This window comes from Nerophis lumbriciformis, linkage group LG01 (genome assembly GCF_033978685.3).
Source record: "Nerophis lumbriciformis linkage group LG01, RoL_Nlum_v2.1, whole genome shotgun sequence".
NCBI classification, from domain to species: domain Eukaryota; kingdom Metazoa; phylum Chordata; class Actinopteri; order Syngnathiformes; family Syngnathidae; genus Nerophis; species Nerophis lumbriciformis.
This window is the reverse complement of record NC_084548.2, coordinates 53001062-53021274: the sequence shown is the minus strand read 5'-3', so window position 1 is coordinate 53021274 and position 20213 is coordinate 53001062. Positions and strand designations below refer to the sequence as shown.

The following is a 20213-nucleotide window of genomic DNA, read 5'->3' as shown; positions in this document are numbered from 1 at the left end:
AAGTTATCTGCTAATTGGTTTAGAGCTTTTGTACACGACAGTTATAAAATGTTTATGAACTAAACAATTACACATGAAAACTGGAATGACAGCTTTAACTAAGCCGTGTCTAAGGCAGCACATTCGTGCAGCATCACTGCCCTCTGGTGGTCATATATGTCACTTAATTGTTGCACACATTTGAGAGGACTTTGCTTGTTGAAAAAAAAAATGAATTCATATTCAAGGTAACATTTCAGGAGATACATTTATTGATATGCAAAAGAGAAGGGGGATTTAAAACCACGGGAAACATTTGAAATTTAATCCACTTTTGGAAGCCTTACTTTTCTGCTTTGCTAGGATTTCAAAGGGCAATGGTCTTAGAACAAAGTGAGTCTTTGCCACCCTTCCAGTAGATCAGATACAACACCAGTGTATATAAATACCCAAGTCCCATCCAAAACTGACACACCAGTAGCATCATTGGCCAATTTTGATAAGTCTGAAGTGATGCATGTTGGAATGTGAATACAAACTAGGAAAGTGTTAAACTCCTGAATGTGTGTGTGTGTGTCATGTACAATAAGTGATCAGCAGATGTCATATCTTGTCTTTAGACAAACCCATGAAAAGAGCGTGTGGGATGTACCAAGCCAATTGCAAAAAGAGGGAATGGGTAAAGAGAAAACAAGATGGGATTCTTCTTGTCTTCAGCCGTTCATGACCATCCTGACCAGTTCTGTGAGGAGAGATGAGACAGAGAAGACGTGTCAGAAGTGCATGTGAGCACAAATCACCCATATTTTGCCCACTTACAAAGGAAGGAAGGGTTCAAGAGGAAACAGAGAAGGAGGTGAGGTAATAATCGTATCTAACTCCTATTTAGCCAAGCATTGGCCGTGTCTATAATCCAACAAAAGCCGGTAAGAAAAGCAAACTGCCCTGAGTGTTTTCCTCTAGCGGAGATGCAGAGAGAAGGGAGAAGATCGAAGGAGCGGCCAGGTACAAATTCGGCTTTCGTCAGCACAGAGGAGAGAACAATCAGCATAAGTGCAACTTCTCTGGTTAGTAGAAAAGCAGGTACTGGTCCATTCTCCCAGAAGGACAAGTTCATGGGAAAGCTAACTGCCTATTTTAGAGTTTCTAACACCGAAAGAATAAACATATTTTCATGGCACCGCTTGCATGCAAATAAGGCGCTGCTATGCGATCTCCAGCCCCACCAGCTGCAGTGTTGTGACAGTGGGCACCAGGCTCCACCTGAATAACACTTGTCACTACTGTGTCCACCACATCCCCTTATTAACCTGAGGGGGGGCCCTGACACATGCAGAGGGGCATGCTGCGGCCAAGGGCCATAACAGACGGCTGCAGGGGGAACAGAATAGCAGGAGGCTACAATCGCATCAGAACCTCAGAACTAAACACAGAGAAGGACCACAAGGCTTTCCCAAAAGGCACCAGCGGGTTCGGTCTACTTTGAAACGGCACATTTGTACACCATTTACCAATGAGACGACTGCAAACCACATAAATATAAGTGTTAGGGAGGCCTATGGTGAGTGGATTATTATCAAAAAGCTAGGAAGGAGGAAAGCCTGGTCGTGCCACCTCGTGGTGTACCCAATGCCCGTACCGGCCCTCAGCCTGACATGATGTGGCGCACAAACACTGTGAAGGAAGAACAGTTAAACACACTGAGTTGAATGGATTTTAAGGCCCTTTAAAAGCAGTCAAGTCAGCATGTCTTTGAAAACATACATAGTGCATCCACCTGGCGACAGGCCTATTAATGATAGTTGCAGTACTTCAAATTATGGATTTATTTCTATTGTTGTCTATATTAACACTATGGCTTAATTATTTTCAAATGATTTAACGATTAATCACCATTTGCAACTATGTATCATGATTATTTATTATTTGCAATTGCGTCTAAAATTCGGCAATTTTCACTGTATTGCAAAAAAACAGGCCCATTATATTTAATATACTGGAATGTTTATTTCCAGCTTCAAATGAAATTAAATCTGGCTAAAACATAATACAAACCATACTATAATTCAAGTTTGGATTTACAGTCTTGTTTACTATTGTACCATTTCCTGCCAGGACTCTTAAATTGAATTTTCCATTGCCTGTTTTGGATTGTTGGGCTTTGTGCTAAGAGCGCAGATGTTTGACAATAGTACTCAGCAATATTTAAATTAGCGTTTGCTAATTCTAATTAACTCGCTGGAATAAAAAAAGACAATATAACATGCATCCATAAACGTGGACACATGTGGAAAAAGTGCAATATATTTATCTGTACAGTAATCTATTTATATATATTTATTTTATATGTATATATATATATATATATATATATATTATATATATTTATTTATTTATATATGCACCTTATTGCTTTTTTATCCTGCACTATCATGAGCTTATGTAACGAAATGTTGTTCTTATCTGTAATGTAAAGTTCAAATTTGAATGACAATAAAAAGGAAGTCTAAGTCTAATCACTGGATTATTGCATGTGTTTTCTGTTACGCGCCATGTGTTTTGGACCGTGTAATCAATGCTGCTCTGGATTGTTTTGACTAAATTTGCTTTACGCTTCCTGTTGCATACCGATACGTTTGATACTTTTTTTTTTTACATCTCAATGTCTACAAGGCGCCAGCCTACCTTCTTGTTTTATTTCATATTTTTTTAATTTGCAAATCTATTATGTACCGCAAATTGCGGACCAGAAGCTGCTACTTTTTTCTACACTTTGAACCCTGCGGCTTATAAAATGGTGCAACTAATTCTTGGATTTTTCTTCGCTAACGGCCATAATGTTTTGTGTTCAATAGTTTTCCTTAAACACAAGCAGAAACACTGAAAATGTGTGTTATTGTCTGTGCTAAGGTGCCATCTTTTGGACGGGTTCGCTCATTGCAGGTGCTACGGGGTGAGTGTCTACAATAATTTCCTTTGTTTAGTGCTTTGAGTGCTGGAAGTACAGGAGTTGTTCCGTCTTCTAGTCCTCCACAGCGCTTCTACTCATACGGATTCTACATTCATCACTCCAAGCAGCGTTTGTAATTTTTATAATATATCAAACTATTCCTACTTACTAAACTGTCCAGTGTGATGTCTGTAAGAGTGTTTTCATGAATATTCCTACATGCTATCGTAATGTAATGAAGCTAGCGTCTTAGTATTAGCTAATATGCCTGTGTTAGTATTATAAAATTACAATGGCATTCTTTTTGTATTGTTTCAGTTTCACAAATTCCTCAGTAAATTCACCAAAACACTGAACACTTATTGATTCTGTTTAGCTGATTGTAGAGCTCGCTTCCGCAGCTTGTAGATCCATGACGATGACTTCTGTTTTGTTTGATCATCCATTTTACTGCAGTGTTACGGACACCATTTGGAAACAAGATATGTAAATTGATATTTACAAAACCTTTCTATGTATATGACTCATTTCACAACATATACTGTATATCTGCAGCATATAATATATGGGAAAACATTTTTTCTTTCAAAGTGCGGCTCATATACACAGCTGCGCTCTAGAGTCCGGAAAAAACGGTATATGTATCTTTACTATACAAAATAGTTGTGTCTTCTGACTGCACCTGCAAAGATGTCATCGCATTATGGGGCAACACCACCACTTTACTGCTCAAGGTTACTCTTAACATTGGCATGGTACTTACAACTTCAGCGAAACTGAAACTCCTTTGTGCAAATCACTTTTTGTTTGACTGTTCCATCATTCTGTTCTTTTTGTAATAAATATTTATCTACTGCTGGGTTGCAACCACATGACCGCCTCCCTGCACTTCTAGTTTTTACACGGAAGGCATGCATTCAACATGGCCAGTTTGGCTTCTATTTATTCACCTCTAACAGCAGAGATTTCAGAATATTAAAACGTTTCAGCGCTGACTATTAAATCACATATCATACAAAAAAAAGATTAATGTGATGGAGGGGATTCATACACTTCTAAGAAATACTTTTTAGAAGATTTTAAAAAATGGCCAAAGTAAACTTCTCAAGCTATCTGGTTGCCCACACTTCCTTTTAAACTCATAAGGTGTGTTACAAAAATATGGAGGCACTTATTTCTTTTAAGGGTGGGTCCACAAATTTAACTTATGAAAGACAATGTTAGACATATTTGTGTATTTGATGGGCGTTAACAAATGCTGCGCGATCATGCATTGGTGTCATTTTCTGTGTTTTCAAGCAATTCCCCTGGAACCTACCGGTGTATATACATTTAGTTTTTGCGTTGATCTCTAATTACGAGCCACATTTTTGTTGTCATCTATAATTTGGCACATGCAGTTGCTTTACTGGTGTGAAGTTAATATTTTGTCTATATTTTTGTAAACATTTTTAGTCCTAGATTTCGCTACCTCGCTGTTGTCCAGCAATGTTTCAATTTTAAAAGTTTTTAGCACTATCTACATACAGTACTTTTTAAGTAAATGGAGAATAAGAAAAGTAAATAAACAAACAGGCTTTCAGATTTTATTTTAAGTTCACACAAACATCGACAAAGAGCTCACTGTAAACGTGCGCTGTTGACTCGACAACTTGTTTCCTTTTGTGATGGACAATTTTAGGAACTCTAAAATTACTTTTGCCAAAATCCCTATTGGAACTACTGCTCAAAAAATTAAAGGAACACTTTGAAAACACATCAGATTTCAATGGTGAAAAAAAAAAGTGGGATATCTATACTGATAGGGACAGTTTAATGTCTCAGGAACAAAAGGATGCCACATCTTTTGATGGAAATAAAAGTTTTCAGCCTACAGAGGGCTCAGTATATAGACACCCCAAAAATCAAAGTGAAAAAATGATGTGGCAGGCTCGTCCATTTTGCCTAAATTCAATTTCTGCAACTCAAAATTATTTTCAATATCTTGTGTGGCCCCCACGTGCTTGTATGCATGCTTGACAACGTCGCGGCATGCTCCTAATGAGCTCCACGGTTCTGAGCAGTGAGCACAGGGCACACTACAGGACGTCGTGCCCTGAGGCCACCCTCGTGAAGTCTGTTTCTGACTGTTTGGGCAGAGACATTCACACCAGTAGCCTGCTGGAGGTCATTCTGTAGGGCTCGAGCAGTGCTCAACCTGTTCGTCCTTGCACAAAGCAGCAGATATAGCGGTCCTGCTGATGGGATGAGGACCGTCTACGGCCCTGTCCAGCTCTCCTAGAGTAACTGCCTGTCTCCTGGAATCTCCTCCATGCTCTGGAGATTGTACTGGGAGACACATCAAATCTTGCAACAGCACGCATGGATGTGCCATCCTGGAGGAGTAGGACAATCTGTGCAACTTCAGGAGGGTTAAGAAATTGCCTCATGCTCCCAGTCGAGATAATGACTCTAGCTAAAGCCAATACTTGTGGAAAAACAGTTAAAAAAGATCAAGAGGGAGGAACTTGAAATGGCCTCCACCTGCAAAACCAATCCTGTTTTGGGGGCCATCTCGTTGTTGCCCCTCTAGTGCAACTGTTGTTAATTCCATCAACACCAATGCAGCTGAAACTGATTAACAACTCCCTCTGCCACGTACCTGACCAAAACCTTATCAGAAAAGTGCAATTGAATTCATGCCATACCCTGATAAAAAACTGTTCCTTTAATTTTTTTGAGCAGTGTATTTCCACAGGCCAGAACATTGCACATAAGCAGAATTTTCGCTATGCTTTTGATTGACTTCTTGGTAGGAATAGGCTTGTTGGCCCATCATTTGCTTGAGACGAGGCGACAGCAACCAGTCACCTGCAACCGAGCAATGAGGCTACACCTCTCATCTTGTATGTCTGCTAGCTTTCATTAGCATCATAACAGACTGTGTGGCTTGTCGATTAAAATAATTTGTGCTGTTAACTTGTTTTTAATGACAGCCCTAAATAACATTATTTCTTGGTTTCATACTATCCTCTTGTCAACCCAAAATGTAATGAGTGCATATAGATAGAGGATTCCATTAGTGCTTTGCCAATATCAGCTAGTATGGCTAAAACGAGGTATAGCCTACATTTTAACCCCCCAGGCTCACCTTCGTAATTGATGCAGCCATTTGCATCTTCATGTCCTGCCAGGAGTGTCTCCACTTCTTCCTCTGTCATTTTCTCACCTGAAATTCAACATAAAAGTATATTTCTAAGCTGACAAAAAAAAATATCAGACATACGTAATGTGTTTTTGCTCTACAGCTCTGCTTATAGGGTGATATACTTTGTGGTAAATATGTTTTGATGCCAGACTTCTCTACAGTAAGAAGTCATTCTACAATCACTATGATTTTAAAGCTACATTTTAGGCTCAACTTTGTAAAAGGTAGTCTAAAGAAAATCATTGTACACATTTTGAGCCTTAATAAAATTAAATTCTAGGTACCAGTAGTTCTGTCCAAAGTTCCCTTGTGAGATTTTGATTGTGGCCAAGATAAATACACAAGCGTGCTTTACCTAGTGTGGTGAGGACATGACGCAGCTCTGCGCCCATAACTGTGCCGTTGCCTTCCTTGTCGAAGACACGAAGCCCCTCTACGAAGTCTTCCATGGAGCCCTGATCTTTGTTCTTAGCGATGGTCTGGAGCATTGGCAGGAACCTCTCAAAGTCGAGCATTTTTGTGTTCATTTCTAAAAACAAATAACACAACATAGTAAGAATGACATTTGGTCATGACCCTTCTATTTGAAATGTAGTTATATGTAAGCCTCACCCTCAGCTTTGGGGTTCCCCAAGACCTTGAGGACATCAGCGGTAACAGGGTTTTGTCCAAGGGACCTCATAACATCCCCACACTGAGTGTAACATATCATCCCATCACCTGTTCTGTCGAACAGCAAGAACGCCTCCTTAAATTCTGGGAGACACACAACACAAAACCACATTACAAGAAGGGACAGTCATTTGTGCCAAAATAAATATCTGAGCAGAATCATCCACGTGCAGGGTCGAAAAAAGATGGGTGAATGAGGAATGAAAATGGTTGAAAAAGTAAGCACACAAAAATAAAGCAGCCGGCCAAAATCACTCCAGAACTGTCTAATATGTAACTATAACCAAAATGAGCTGGCAGTGCTCCATTTGGCACTGACATATCACTTTAAAAGAAACATAGTTCTGGCCATTCATCAGTAACTGAGCACTTCAGGCAACCTTAAACTTGAGTTAGGCAGGTAATGTAAACTCAGAAATAATAAGTACCGTATTTTTCGGAGTATAAGTCGCACCGGAGTATAAGTCACACCTGCCGAAAATGCATAATAAAGAAGGAAAAAAACATAAGTTGCCCTGGAGCCCGGCCAAACTATGAAAAAAACTGCGACTTATAGTCCGAAAAATACGGTACAAAGTACGTAAGTATAATTAGTTCAAGCTGCCTGTTGAATGACACAAATCTTACAAAACAGCTCAATGGAGATTAGAGACCACAAAACAACACTCCACTTCCTCATTAAAACAAAAGCTATATTTTGATAGCATTTTATGTACATAACATTGCATTGTACTATTGTTACTACACTAGGGAGGACTGGGCCGATAAAACATCACGATAGACACGTAATCAAAAATGCTTTGGAGATTTTTTTTGCATATATTATTTTTTTTAATTTACATATTGGGTTGGAAGAAACTGAAAATAATTAAGCATGGTTGGTTGCATGAACAAAGGGACACGCAGTCTGGTAACCTAGCAAAACAGGAAGTGGTCAGTGAGCAATGGAAGAGACACGCTAAAACAGGAAAATTCACCTCAATTGTATGGCAGTTTTATGGATTTTGTCCAAACATAACAGTGGTTCGCTGCACTCATCTTCTCTTTTAAAACCTTGTCTGTTCTCAATTCAGATGTACGGAAACAACAGGTAGGAACTAAAATGCAGAACTGTATAAATACATAAAAAATATGATAAATCTGCTACTTTAAAATAATAATTTGCTACAATATTTAAATAAAATATTGCATAAAATATATCCATTTCCATACATAAATAAGAATAACAGACCAAATTAAAATGTCACAGACCACCTTATTCATGTCAGTGAATCTGAAAAAATATTGTTCTCTTCATGTTTTTGTTTACATTTTCACACTGTATTATTTTGTTAAACTTTATTTAGCCTCTTACATATTCCTTATGTGTGCAGCTTATTTTAAGAGGTTATTGTGAAGTGTTTATTGTGATTTTAGAATTTTGTTTACATTGATTGTTTTCTATTGTTGTGTTGACATTTCCTTTCTGCCTTGATAGCGAAGGGGATTGTAATCAGAGGACGGTTACATTTGAAATAAAATGTTAGCAGATTTTTCTCCTGGCCCATGTTTTCCTTTGGTCATAAAAAATAATAATTAATCAATATCGACCAATATAAAAATTATACCGTGATACAGTTTTCAGCCATTTCCCCCATACCTACATTTAACGACAAACGGTAATAATGATAACCATGGTAAAACTCTCGATCGTTAGATTTACTGTATTAAATTAAAATTATGGAAAAAAATGTTTTATAACCACACCGCTAAAACTCATGGAATGACTAGAGTTAGCTTGCTAGCTAGCTTAAAAGGTAACATGAACACAAAAGACTTTAATAGCTTTCCCAATTAAGAAACATCAAACCTCAATCTAAACTTGCAAAAACACATTACAGTCTGAATAAGATATTTACATTGAATTAAAAAGCCATGCGCTCTTAGACACAGTGATGAATCTACACTTGACAGTGTTGAGTCGACACTGACTGAAGAGTCTTCAACAGGACGTGACCTCACCCAACACCCATTCTTAAATGTTTATACATTTAATTGGAATAAAATAAATATATTTAAACAATATGAAAACTTCATATCATGGTTATCATTATCGCAATATTGTTGAATGTGCTCAGAATGCATTTATACACATACTGAAATCTTAAACAAATAACTAACAAAATATACTTTCTTGGGAAAAAAAACAACATTAAATGTGGATTCTTTGTCTTTTTTCTGGATTTTTCTTTGAGTGTTTAAATGCTTATTTTGTTTTCATTTTAATTTGTAAAAGTTTTAAGAATTTTTTTTTTTACTGATAAATGGAAATTAAGTGTTCACTTTGCTTCATATCAGGTTTATGTGACATAGCGCAAGTTCACATTTTGTTGTCGACAGCTTTGTCTTTGTTAATGAAGATTGTTTTCAAAAATGTACTCTGTGTACAGATCGATCACCCTGTGTTATCAGAGCACAGCTTGTAGGTTCAATGTACGCAATTGAATACCTTAGTTTGCTCAGACCGCAACATGTTTATATAAGTTTAGCTTGTAGTATGTATTTTCTTAACGGGGAAAGATGTTAATGTCTCTTGTATTCATGTTAACATTTAGGCTAGCGCTAGTCGGTCCGTGAGTTTATCAAAGTGCAGTTATAAATCATTTTTTTGACAATGTTATTTTAAAACGGTAATACTAACCGTCACAAGTTTCACCACAGTTATTAATACGGTTTATCGTTACATCCCTAAAACACTCAGATAAAAATATGTTTTATGAAGCCAGAAGAGCCAATGTTTTTTCTGCCAAGTCTATTGTGTCTATTTATTTATTTAATAAAACTTGGTTAAAAGCTTTCAGTGTGTACAGAACTACTTTTTTTTAGCATATTCAACAATACTGCTATTATGAAAACCTTAATATATTCAGTCACAACTGTGATATGAAATTTTTATATCGTTAAATCCCTATTTGACACCAAACAGTGCTATAGTCTGAACATGCAAAAACGCACACATGCACTATATATAAGCAGTACGAAAGCAGAGAGACAAAAGGAGAAACCGGGTATTCTGTTGCAATGAAAAGAATGGTAAGTGGCCATTAAAAACTGTACAGACCAACAAGCTAATTCAAAGACTACAAGACAACTATAAACAGACGCCTGCACATACAAACATTTCTCAATTTAATTGTAATCTAAAAAATTAATTCTCTAAATATTCAAAAACAGCATGAATTATATATATATATATATATATATATATATATATATATATATATATATATATATATATATATATAGATAGATAGATAGATAGATAGATAGATAGATAGATAGATAGATAGATAGATAGATAGATAGATAGATAGATAGATAGATAGAGATAGAGATAGAGAGAGAGAGAGAAAGAGAGAGAGAGAGAGACATGTACAATTTGTCCGATGCCACAGAAAGACGTGTTTTATGCCATTCCTTCTTTGTCTCATTTTGTCCACCAAACGTTTTATACTGTGCGTGAATGCACAGATGTGTGCTTTGTTGACGTTATGGACTTGTTGGAGTGCTAATCAGGCATATTTGATCAATCCATGACCGCAAGCTAATCGATTCTAGCATGCTATTTAGGCAACTTGTATGTACATATTGCATCATTATGCCTCATTTGTAGGTATATTTGAGCTCAATTAATTTCCTTTACTTATGTCCTTTGTCTCATGACACATTATCTGTATGTAATATTGGCTGCATTTCTCATAGTTGTTTGTGTGCCATGTTGTTCCAGACCACAGAAAACGTTACCCAGCTAGCAAAGATTGTAATAAATCCATTAGAAGACAGCCGGCCGTTTCCTTTAACTTGGACACACATCTATACCTTTGGCCATTCTGAGTCAGTCATTACCAGAAGTTATCTCATGCTGCCAGAAGCCTCCAATTTACTTTTTTTTTTTTCAATGTTGCAAAAATGTGAAGAATAAAAGTTAAAATACAACATTTCTGTCAACGAAGATTTGCGTCAGCCTTGGATAGTAGGCTAATATAGCTAATATAGACACTTACATCATGTGTTGCCTTCATTATAAGGCTTTTAATTTTTTGCGGCTCCACACAGATGTTTTTTTGTATTTTTAATCCAATATGGCTTTTTCAGCATTTTGGGTTGCCGACCCCTGACCTAGAAATAAAATCTCAGGATTTTTTCACAAAAACTTTGAGTTGTGATTTTTTATTTGATTAAAAACTAGTTGTTGTGCATTTAATTTTTAGCAAAATTCTAATATGAATGATGTTGTTCTTTTTAGACCAGATTCTAATTTTAATGCAATCATTTTTAAAGAACTAAATTAAGACCTTCCTCCGGGAAGCAATACTTCTGTAAACAAAAATGTAGCATTGTACATTGTATGCCAATAAATAATCTGCATCATTCAGATTAATAAAGTGCAAACTAAAAACGTATTTCTTGAAAATGTTTAAAAAGAAAAAATAATTAAATAGTAAAAAAAAAATCAAAAAATCAATCAGATCAATAAAGTGCAAACATAACACTTCTGTCTTAAATTTAAACAATTCTGTAAATAAAAATGTATTATTGTATGCAAATAAAAAAAAAAGTGTACCGTATTTTTCGGACTATAAGTCGCAGGTTTTTTTCATAGTTTGGCCGGGGTGCGATTTATACTCAGGAGTGACTTATGTGTGAAATTATTAACACATTACCGTAAAATATCAAATAATATTATTTAGCTCATTCACGTAAGAGACTAGACATATAAGATTTCATGGGATTTAGCGATTAGGAGTGACAGATTGTTTGGTAAACGTATAGTATGTTCTATATGTTATAGTTATTTGAATGACTCTTACCATAATATGTTACATTAACATACCAGGCACGTTCTCAGTTGGTTATTTATGCGTCATATAACGTACACGTATTCAGCCTGTTGTTCACTATTATTTCCATCCATCCATCCATCTTCTTCCGCTTATCCGAGGGCGCAGCAGCCTAAGCAGGGAAGCCCAGACTTTCCTCTCCCCAGTCACTTTCACTATTATTTATTTTAAATTGCCTTTCAAATGTCTATTCTTGGTGTTGGGTTTTATCAAATAAATGTCCCCGAAAAATGCGACTTATACGCCAGTGCGACTTATGTTTTTTTTTCTTCTTTATTATGCATTTTCGGCCAGTGCGACTTATACTCCGGAGCGACTTATACTCCGAAAAATACGGTATATAGTTTTAGTAGGTAAATAAAAGCAAGCTTTTCCATGAAGTATACTGAGCTTTTTGTTAGTGTGTACTAATGTTAAAGACAATCTACACTTCATTGCACATGTAAGATATCACTATATTGATGATTAAATGTGTTATAAATCGCAGCACACGCGCGCAGCTCTCCGGTTTGGACGGACTGCTTTAGTGATCGCTCGGTGCATTATTCTCCTTTCTCATCATACATGGAACTTTGTCTAAATGATTTCACAACAGAAAGCAGCTTCTAAGCTTCAGTTTGTTGTTGCTGCGGTCTTTTTTTACTTCATAAACAGTTGCATTTCTCCTTCTTGGCTCTATGTTGTTTTAAATGATGGAATAAGTTTGTTGTGCTGATGTCTTTTTTAAAGACACTGGAGCGTACAGTCACTTGTTTGATGCAACTCTTAACGCACTGACTACACTTTTCTTTTCTTTGGAAGAAACGTATCGTATATTTAGCATTAGCATTAGTCATGTTTCGCTAGACTTGTGAATCTCCGCTAACTCTGTTTTCTTGCCCCCATGAGCTACGGAAGCTCATGGGGGCAAAAAGTATGCTGGAGAAAGAGAACAAAAACATTGTCTGCAACAAAAAACTCGAATTTACTGATCAAATCGATTTATTGCCCAGGTCTAATCTCCGCAACGCTTCCACAGTTTGATTTCAAATTTTCAGGACTTATAGAGATCCCAAATACACAAAAACAGGTACCAATAGGTAAATTAAAAAAAAAGTTGTTTTGGCATAATAGTGGGATCTGAGCCGAGGATGTCGTTGTGGCTTGCGCAGCCCTTTGAGACACTTGTGATTACGGGATATAAATAAATAGATATATAAATAAACTGATTGATTGAATAGGCCCCCTTTGATTGATTGAGACTTTTATTAGTAGGTTGCACAGTGAAGTACATATTCCGAACAATTGACCACTAAATGGTAACACCCGAATAAGTTTTTCAACTTGTTTAAGTCGGGGTCCACTTAAATTGATTCATGATACAGATATATACTATCATATATACTATCATCATAATACAGTAATCACACAAGATAATCATCAGGGTGTATACATTGAATTATTTACAATTCGGGGTGTGGAGGCGGGGGGTTAGGTTTGGTTGTTATCATCAGTCATCAACAATTGAGAACAGAGAAATGGATATTGGAACAGTGTAGGTCTGAATTGGTAGGATATGTACAGCAAGTAGTGGACATAGAGAGAGAGATCAGAAGGCATAAGAAAAGTATCTACATTTGATTGTTTACATTTGATTATTAACAATCCGGGGAGGGTGTGAGTTTAGGGTTGAAGTTGCCTGGAGGTGTACTTTTATTGCGGTTTTGAAGGAGGATAGAGATGCCCTTTCTTTTATACCTGTTGGGAGCGCATTCCACATTGATGTGGCATAGAAAGAGAATGAGTTAAGACCTTTGTTAGATCAGAATCTGGGTTTAACGTGGTTAGTGGAGCTCCCCCTGGTGTTGTGGTTATGGCCAATGATTATATTCCTGTTTTCTGACGTATGCATATTGTTAAGGTGTTGGATATATTTGTGTTAAACAATGTGAATGCGTTAAGGAAGTAGTTTGACATGTACTTCGATATCAGGGAGGTGTAGCGGATTTTATAGACTAGGCTCAGTGCAAGTTGTTTTACTCTTTCCTCCACCCTGAGCCAGCCCACTTTTAAACTTAAATTACATTAAGTCATCACTATTGCTGTTATCAGTAAATTACAGTGCTTGAGCTATAGGTAAGTACTATTTAAGTGTTATGAGGCAGAGGATACAAATGTATTGGACGTGGTTTGTGCTGGTTAAACTAGTAATTGGGCAATCGAGTCAGTGTGAGTAAATAAATATGTGTCAAATACGATGTGGCAAGACGCTGCCCCACCAAGAAATGCAGCCCTAGCAGCTAAGGCAGTGTTGTGTTTTTTTTTCCTGTTCAAAAGGAATGCGTCTCTTCCCTTCTGGCAAGAGCAAACTTTTCCCCAACACCATATTTGGTAATGGAGGAAAGGAGGAGGAGTCTGCAAGGAACATGGCCTATTATGTTCACAGTGATAAAACATACATCATTGTGTGCCGCACCAAAAAAGGGGAAGCTTGTGAGAGTGAGTGTCTTGGAATTGACAAGGCGAAGTTTACCGTAACCTGACACAAACCAGAGATGATCACAGTTAATCAACAAAAGGACTGTGCATGATGACTATGTTAGGCATTACAGATGCATGACTGAACACATTGCACTGCAACACAGCCTGAGCTAGCACGTTTGTAATGGTATATTGTGGTCATGTGGACGGGTTTAAACGTACCAACACCGCTCAAAGCAACCGATTAACATTTACAACACACTTGCTTTAATTCATCATGCAATCCTCAACACTCCAAGATAGCCAGCAGTTTTTTGTTTTTTTTCCTAAGGCGGTACCCCCATTTTACCGACTTACCATGAATCTGTTCCAGGTTAAACTCAATCTGTGAAAAACAAGCAGTTGCAAGTGGGAAAGTAATGAAACAGTGTGAAATAAAAAGGGAAATTAAAAGCGCTACTACTGTGACAGTAGGCGGCCACACAAGCAAGGTGAGACAAGGAGGGGGCAAAGAGTAATCGGAATCAAGGCAGAATGACAGCGTGCACAAGGAAGGTGGCATGGAAACTGTGGAAACTCACCCTGGATCTGATCGTCCGTGAAGTCTGACTGTTAAAAGACACATTTAGCTGGGTCAACATTGGTTCTGTAGCAAAGCCGGCTCCGATTAACTACCGCGTTAAAACGTGCCGTTTGCATCGTCTTTATAACATACGTTACACACTTGATTAGTTTTACACAACACAGCTTTACAAACCGCCACGAAAGGAACGGTGTGATCGTTACTTTCATATTTCAAACCGTGCAGGCTAACGCTAGCGTCAAAAAAAAAAAGTTGCACTTCCGCTAGCAAGCAGCGACATTTTGAAACGTAAGTAAACGTCTTTCAAATTCGACCACACTTTCCCGAAACAACTATATTAATCAATGAAAGGCATGTAAATCGACAAAAAATGTTAGCTCGGGCGAGTAGAGAGGTAAACTCACCATATCTGAGGCGGGTAAGGTGTGACCGGGATGTTTGCGAGGCAAAGAATGTTTGACGGCGAGACGGGATGGGCGGGGTGACAAGAAGCCCTCCAGCGTTACGGGATGACGTCACTGTGTGACGTCGGCTCATGCTGCGTTGCCAGACCCCACAGTGATTACCGTTTTGGTACGATAGTGTGTACAATATACGATTAATAACATACTTCCAACACCTCTGCTGTACTTTGTCTTTGGCACTGCTCTCCAAGTGGCAGCTTTTTATTCCCAACAAAGCTGTTAGTTTATTAATTGGTAAAACTGCATTAAAACACGACTATTTCTGGTGAACTCTGATAATGTTTTTTGTTTTTTGTACTGTTGCTATAGCAGGTGACTCTGAACGACATACAAAATCGGTTTGTATGATAACTTACCTTAAAATACGATACTTTTAAGCTTCTGGTACAATAATTTGTCATTTCCTTGCATCTGGCAACGCCGCTCTTTTTGGCAGGAAGTCAACACTTTTGGCAAGAATTGTATTTTCCTTTCACTTAACAAATACATTATATTTTAATAAGAGGGGCCAATTATTATATTCCTGTTTTCTGAGTATGTATATTGTTAAGGTGTTGGATATATTTGTGTTAAACAATGTGAACGCGTCAAATCATCCATCTATCCATCCACCCATTTTCTACCGCTTGTCCCTTTCGGGGTCGCGCGGCGTGCTGCAGCCTATCTCAGCTGCATTCGGGCACCCTGGGCAAGTCGCCACCTCGTCGCAGGGCCAGATAGACAGACAACATTCACACTCACATTCACACACTAGGGCCAATTTAGTATTGCCAATCAACCTATCCCCAGGTGCATGTCTTTGGAGGTGGGAGGAAATTGGAGTACCCAGAGGGAACCCACGCAGTCACGGAGAGAACATGCAAACTCCACACAGAAAGATCCCGAATCAATGGTTCTCATATATTTTTTTTTACCAAGTGCCACCTCGGAAAAAACTTGGCTTTCCAAGTACAACCATAATAACCAACATTAAAATACAGTCGCGTAATAGGCCCGAGTATTCATTAAAAACAAGGCAGAGGTTTTATTTAACAAGTATATTTACCATTTTTGGCCACTGTAACATTACATAGTTTGAACAGTACTGTGTTTAAATATTTATTTAAGGGATTCTTTGACATACCACTCGATGGAGCCCGCGTACAATTCCACAGTTTGAGAATCACTAAGGGTCATGCATCTGTGCAAAGCACATTCTGTAACATTAATACAGTAGCCCAAGTGCATACTTGCCAACCTTGAGACCTCGGAATTCGGGAGATTGGGAGCATGGGGGGTGGGCGGGGTAGGGGGTGGGGGGCGGAGTCAAGGGGGAGGAGTATATTTATAGCTAGAATTCACTGAAATTAAAGTATTTCTTATATATATATATATATATATATACTACAGTACACAGTAATGAAAACACAGTTGTTCTACTAACTGTACTGTACTTGCTGCTTACTTTAAAAAAAAAAAAAACACTTACCTTTCACTATTTAAGTAGCCTTTGTTCTGCCATTTGAGTACTGGCGAGCGATCTCTGAATCCGGGAACATATCCTTCACGGATTTGTTGAAAACATCCGCAAATGAGAACGGGATGTTGCTTGCAAGGTGGCCCATAATACTGCATTGCCGCCGCCTTGTGCTTCTCTGACCATTCATGAGTGACTATATCCATTCGGCCACCGTGTTATGGGTTATAGATAAACCTATGGATAACGGAGACATATATAATAGTCTCCTTTTCAGGTGAGAGGACGCTAAAGGCAGTGCCTTTAAGGCATGCCCCAATATTGTTTGTCCGGCTGGAAATTTTGGACATTACTACTTGCCGTCGTTTTGAAGCAATGCATGATAGGAATCCGGATGTTGTGTGTCAGTGTATTAAAATATATATAAACACACACTGAGAAATAGCTCCGTGCCTGCCTACTTTGTGGGTTATAGATAAACCTATGGATAACGGAGACATATATAATAGTCTCCTTTTCAGGTGAGAGACGACGTTAAAGGCAGTGCCTTTAAGGCAGTGGTCCCCAACCACCGGGCCGCGGCCTGGTACCGGTCCGTGGATCGATTGGTACCGGGCCGCACAAGAAATTAAAAAATAAATAAATATATTTTTTTTTTTTATTAAATCAACATAAAAAACACAAGATACACTTACAATTAGTGCACCAACCCAAAAAAACTCCCTCCCCCATTTACACTCATTCGCACAAAAGGGTTGGTTCTTTCTGTTATTAATATTCTGGTTCCTACATTATATATCAATATAGATCAATACAGTCAGCAGGGATACAGTCCGTAAGTACACATGATTGTATTTTTTTATGACAAAAAAAAAAAAAAAAAAAAAAAAAATGCACTAAGTTGTTTAACCCCTTAAACAAATAATTATTTAGCCTAAGCCCAGTTTCAGCCACACGAAATCAGCATTTAAGGTCCCCCTCCTCTGACAAATTTTTACACGACTAAGTGCGGCGTGTATTTCTTGAATCTCCGGCACTTAGCTTTGGTATGGACTCTTTGATCGTCAAACTGAGTTGGGAGAGGAAGTGAAGTCAGAAAGACCACGCTCCACACAGGAAGTGACATCAGAAAGAACACGCCACAGCTAGCTTCATAATAAAGCGGTTTCGTAACTCGGCACTAACCACTGGAAATATGGAGGCGAGTCATCCAGACATGCCCGTGTTTCTCATTCTTCTACATGTACAGACACTTGTGGAAATCATACATGAATACCTTAAGATAAAGCGATTGCAGCTATTTGGGATACAACACTTCTCAGACGGCAAGAGAACTTTCCAATGTCCAGGTCAGCTGTGATTCTACTCAGCGAAAGACTTCATCCGAAGAGGAGACAACGAGAATGCGTGCTCCCGTGGATGTGATAAAAAAGGTAGTTTGTATTACCTGCCCATCGAGGGAGGACTATCTACGGAAAACGGCGAATGCTTTTGGACTGGCAAAGCAGACTGTATCAGTTATTGTCCGCCATGTATGTCGCGGACTCAACGTCTAGGTCCAGACTATATAAAGTCACCAAAACCGAATGGACAATGAAGGTGAAGGCAAAAGAGTGAGGAGTGTCCTGACCAGATATCTAGATCCCGATATTGATTGATGTAAAATGTTCTTTATCACATTGTTTACATGTCCAATAAAGATTTGATTAATTTATGATGTCTCATGTGTGATTCACTACAATAGGGCCCCACAGCCCTCTGCATTCCAGTTAATTGAAATACCACAACACTGGATATTGTTCAGATAAGTTACATTTAAGAACTTGCATACAAAGCAACATTGGATGTGACTAAGACGTGCGTATTTTCCGCGTTGTGCCGGCGGACGGAGGGGGGCATTGTTGTGTGTGGACACAGATAAGGTTAGGTGTGATTTACCCTGGATAACCCTATCCGGCTTTGTGTAAACGGGGCCTAACACTCAATGTAGATTGTCACGATCACGCCTTTGATTAGCAAAGATGCTTGGTAATCTCACCTGTGATATTTCTATAATAAAGGACTGGAGGCTCCTACGCGGGGTGACACGTATTGTGTACCATTTGTCTTACAGAAATTACTGATTTGACTTTGAACTTTGACTTCACATGAATTTGTAATATGGATGCTGGCCATGCGGTAAGGATGGATGTAAGTTGCCATGGAGTAATGTACAGTATTACACTTGCCATGCAGGAGCACCATCAGCAGCAAGTGTAGATATCACAGCGTGACAAACATGCACACACATTCTTATAAAATACACAGAGCGAAAGTGAGCATAATTCAATTACGTCATGCGCTGCACACAAAATTCACAATATCAAAATTATACTGGGATCACATTTGAATGTGTGTGTTGTGTTGCATGGGCATCATAATTCTAGAATCATTTCTCAACAAAGTGCAAGCCAATAAAGTAAAAACATGTGTTAGTCTATCAAAAACATTATAATTCCCTTTTTGACTCAAATACATTTGGATAAAAAACCCAAAAAACAACTATTTCTGCCTAAGTAGAAAGAATGACAGCATCATTCCTAATGACCTATTTCTTTATTTAGTAGCGATCACTCAAGCTGGTGCTGCCATTTTTATCTAGTGAGCTACAATACAAATGATTCACTGAGACAAACCCACATTAGCTTTGTCAAAGGATAACTTACTTTTTCCCCCCACTCACCTCCAAAGTACTGGGGTCAAATGGTGAATCTGATGCTCGCAACATCCTTGGTTTCTGCTCTGGGACTGCTTTTGGTGCTGGAGGAGCTGCAGGCAGGCAGGGGAAAGGGGGACCCAAGCTGGTCTGGGTCAACGGTGAAGTCGAGTTCTTCATAGATGGTTCTCTTTTAGGAGCCATTCTTAACCCGCTCAAAACTGTCTAACAGTGTAATATTCTCCCACTGGTTGATGCTACAGCTGCTGGTGGAAGCTCCTACTATAAGTGAACTAAAATGTGTCAGTTCAATGATGGCGTGGGTTCAGGGAAAACGAGTGGGTGATGATGCTTATGACGCTCAGGGACTGCAGGGGAGGATGCATGGAGCTGCATGAGAAGGGAGGGAGTGAGGTAATAGGAGGACGTTTGGAATTAGGAGCAGGTTGGAAATAGAATGTACCAGGCCTATAGCTGCATCAAAATATATTCCCAAAAACAGCGTCACTCAGTGGCGGTATTTGGTATGTGCAGGTAATACCTATTACAGTTTTTTCAAATTGTTTACATGCTAAATTTTAAATTTTCACACAGTTAACAAAGTCTACACAGTAAACAAAACCACTGTGCAGATTTGCCTAATATTAGGCATAGACTCTGCTTCACAGTTTTTGCGAAATATTACACACAATGCTTTACACACACCTTCGGGCGCCGAAAAGGGGGGGGGGGTAAAGGAGACAGATTCTAGGGGCCCATGATGGAGGGGGGCCCAGAGAGGCCCCTAATGATGATGAAATTATAATACAGAAAAAATAATGACACTGTGTTGGGGGCCCTGTAAAGATTCTTTTCATGGGGCCCAAAATCCCTAGCGGTGCCCCTGC

At 38.5% G+C, this 20213-nt stretch overlaps 1 protein-coding gene across 5 annotated transcripts; it reads right to left on the bottom strand.

Moving 5' to 3' along the window:
• Positions 1-228: 228 nt before the first annotated feature.
• On the bottom strand, positions 229-19545 carry LOC133623306 (myosin light polypeptide 6). Of its 5 annotated transcripts, none has more exons than XM_061986504.2 (7): positions 19354-19545; positions 14486-14513; positions 6729-6872; positions 6472-6645; positions 6060-6137; positions 1594-1653; positions 229-721 (listed from the first exon to the last, which is right to left on the bottom strand). In XM_061986504.2, the coding sequence occupies exons 1-6, from the start codon at positions 19528-19530 to the stop codon at positions 1625-1627; spliced, it is 630 nt and encodes a 209-aa protein (XP_061842488.1). In that variant the 5' UTR covers positions 19531-19545; the 3' UTR covers positions 229-721; positions 1594-1624. The 5 variants fall into 5 exon arrangements, with proteins under 5 accessions (XP_061842488.1, XP_061842479.1, XP_061842507.1 ...); XM_061986495.2 differs by having other exon boundaries at positions 1619-1653; XM_061986523.2 differs by lacking the exons at positions 14486-14513; positions 19354-19545 and adding exons at positions 14710-14737; positions 15116-15239 and having other exon boundaries at positions 1619-1653.
• Positions 19546-20213: the final 668 nt, after the last annotated feature.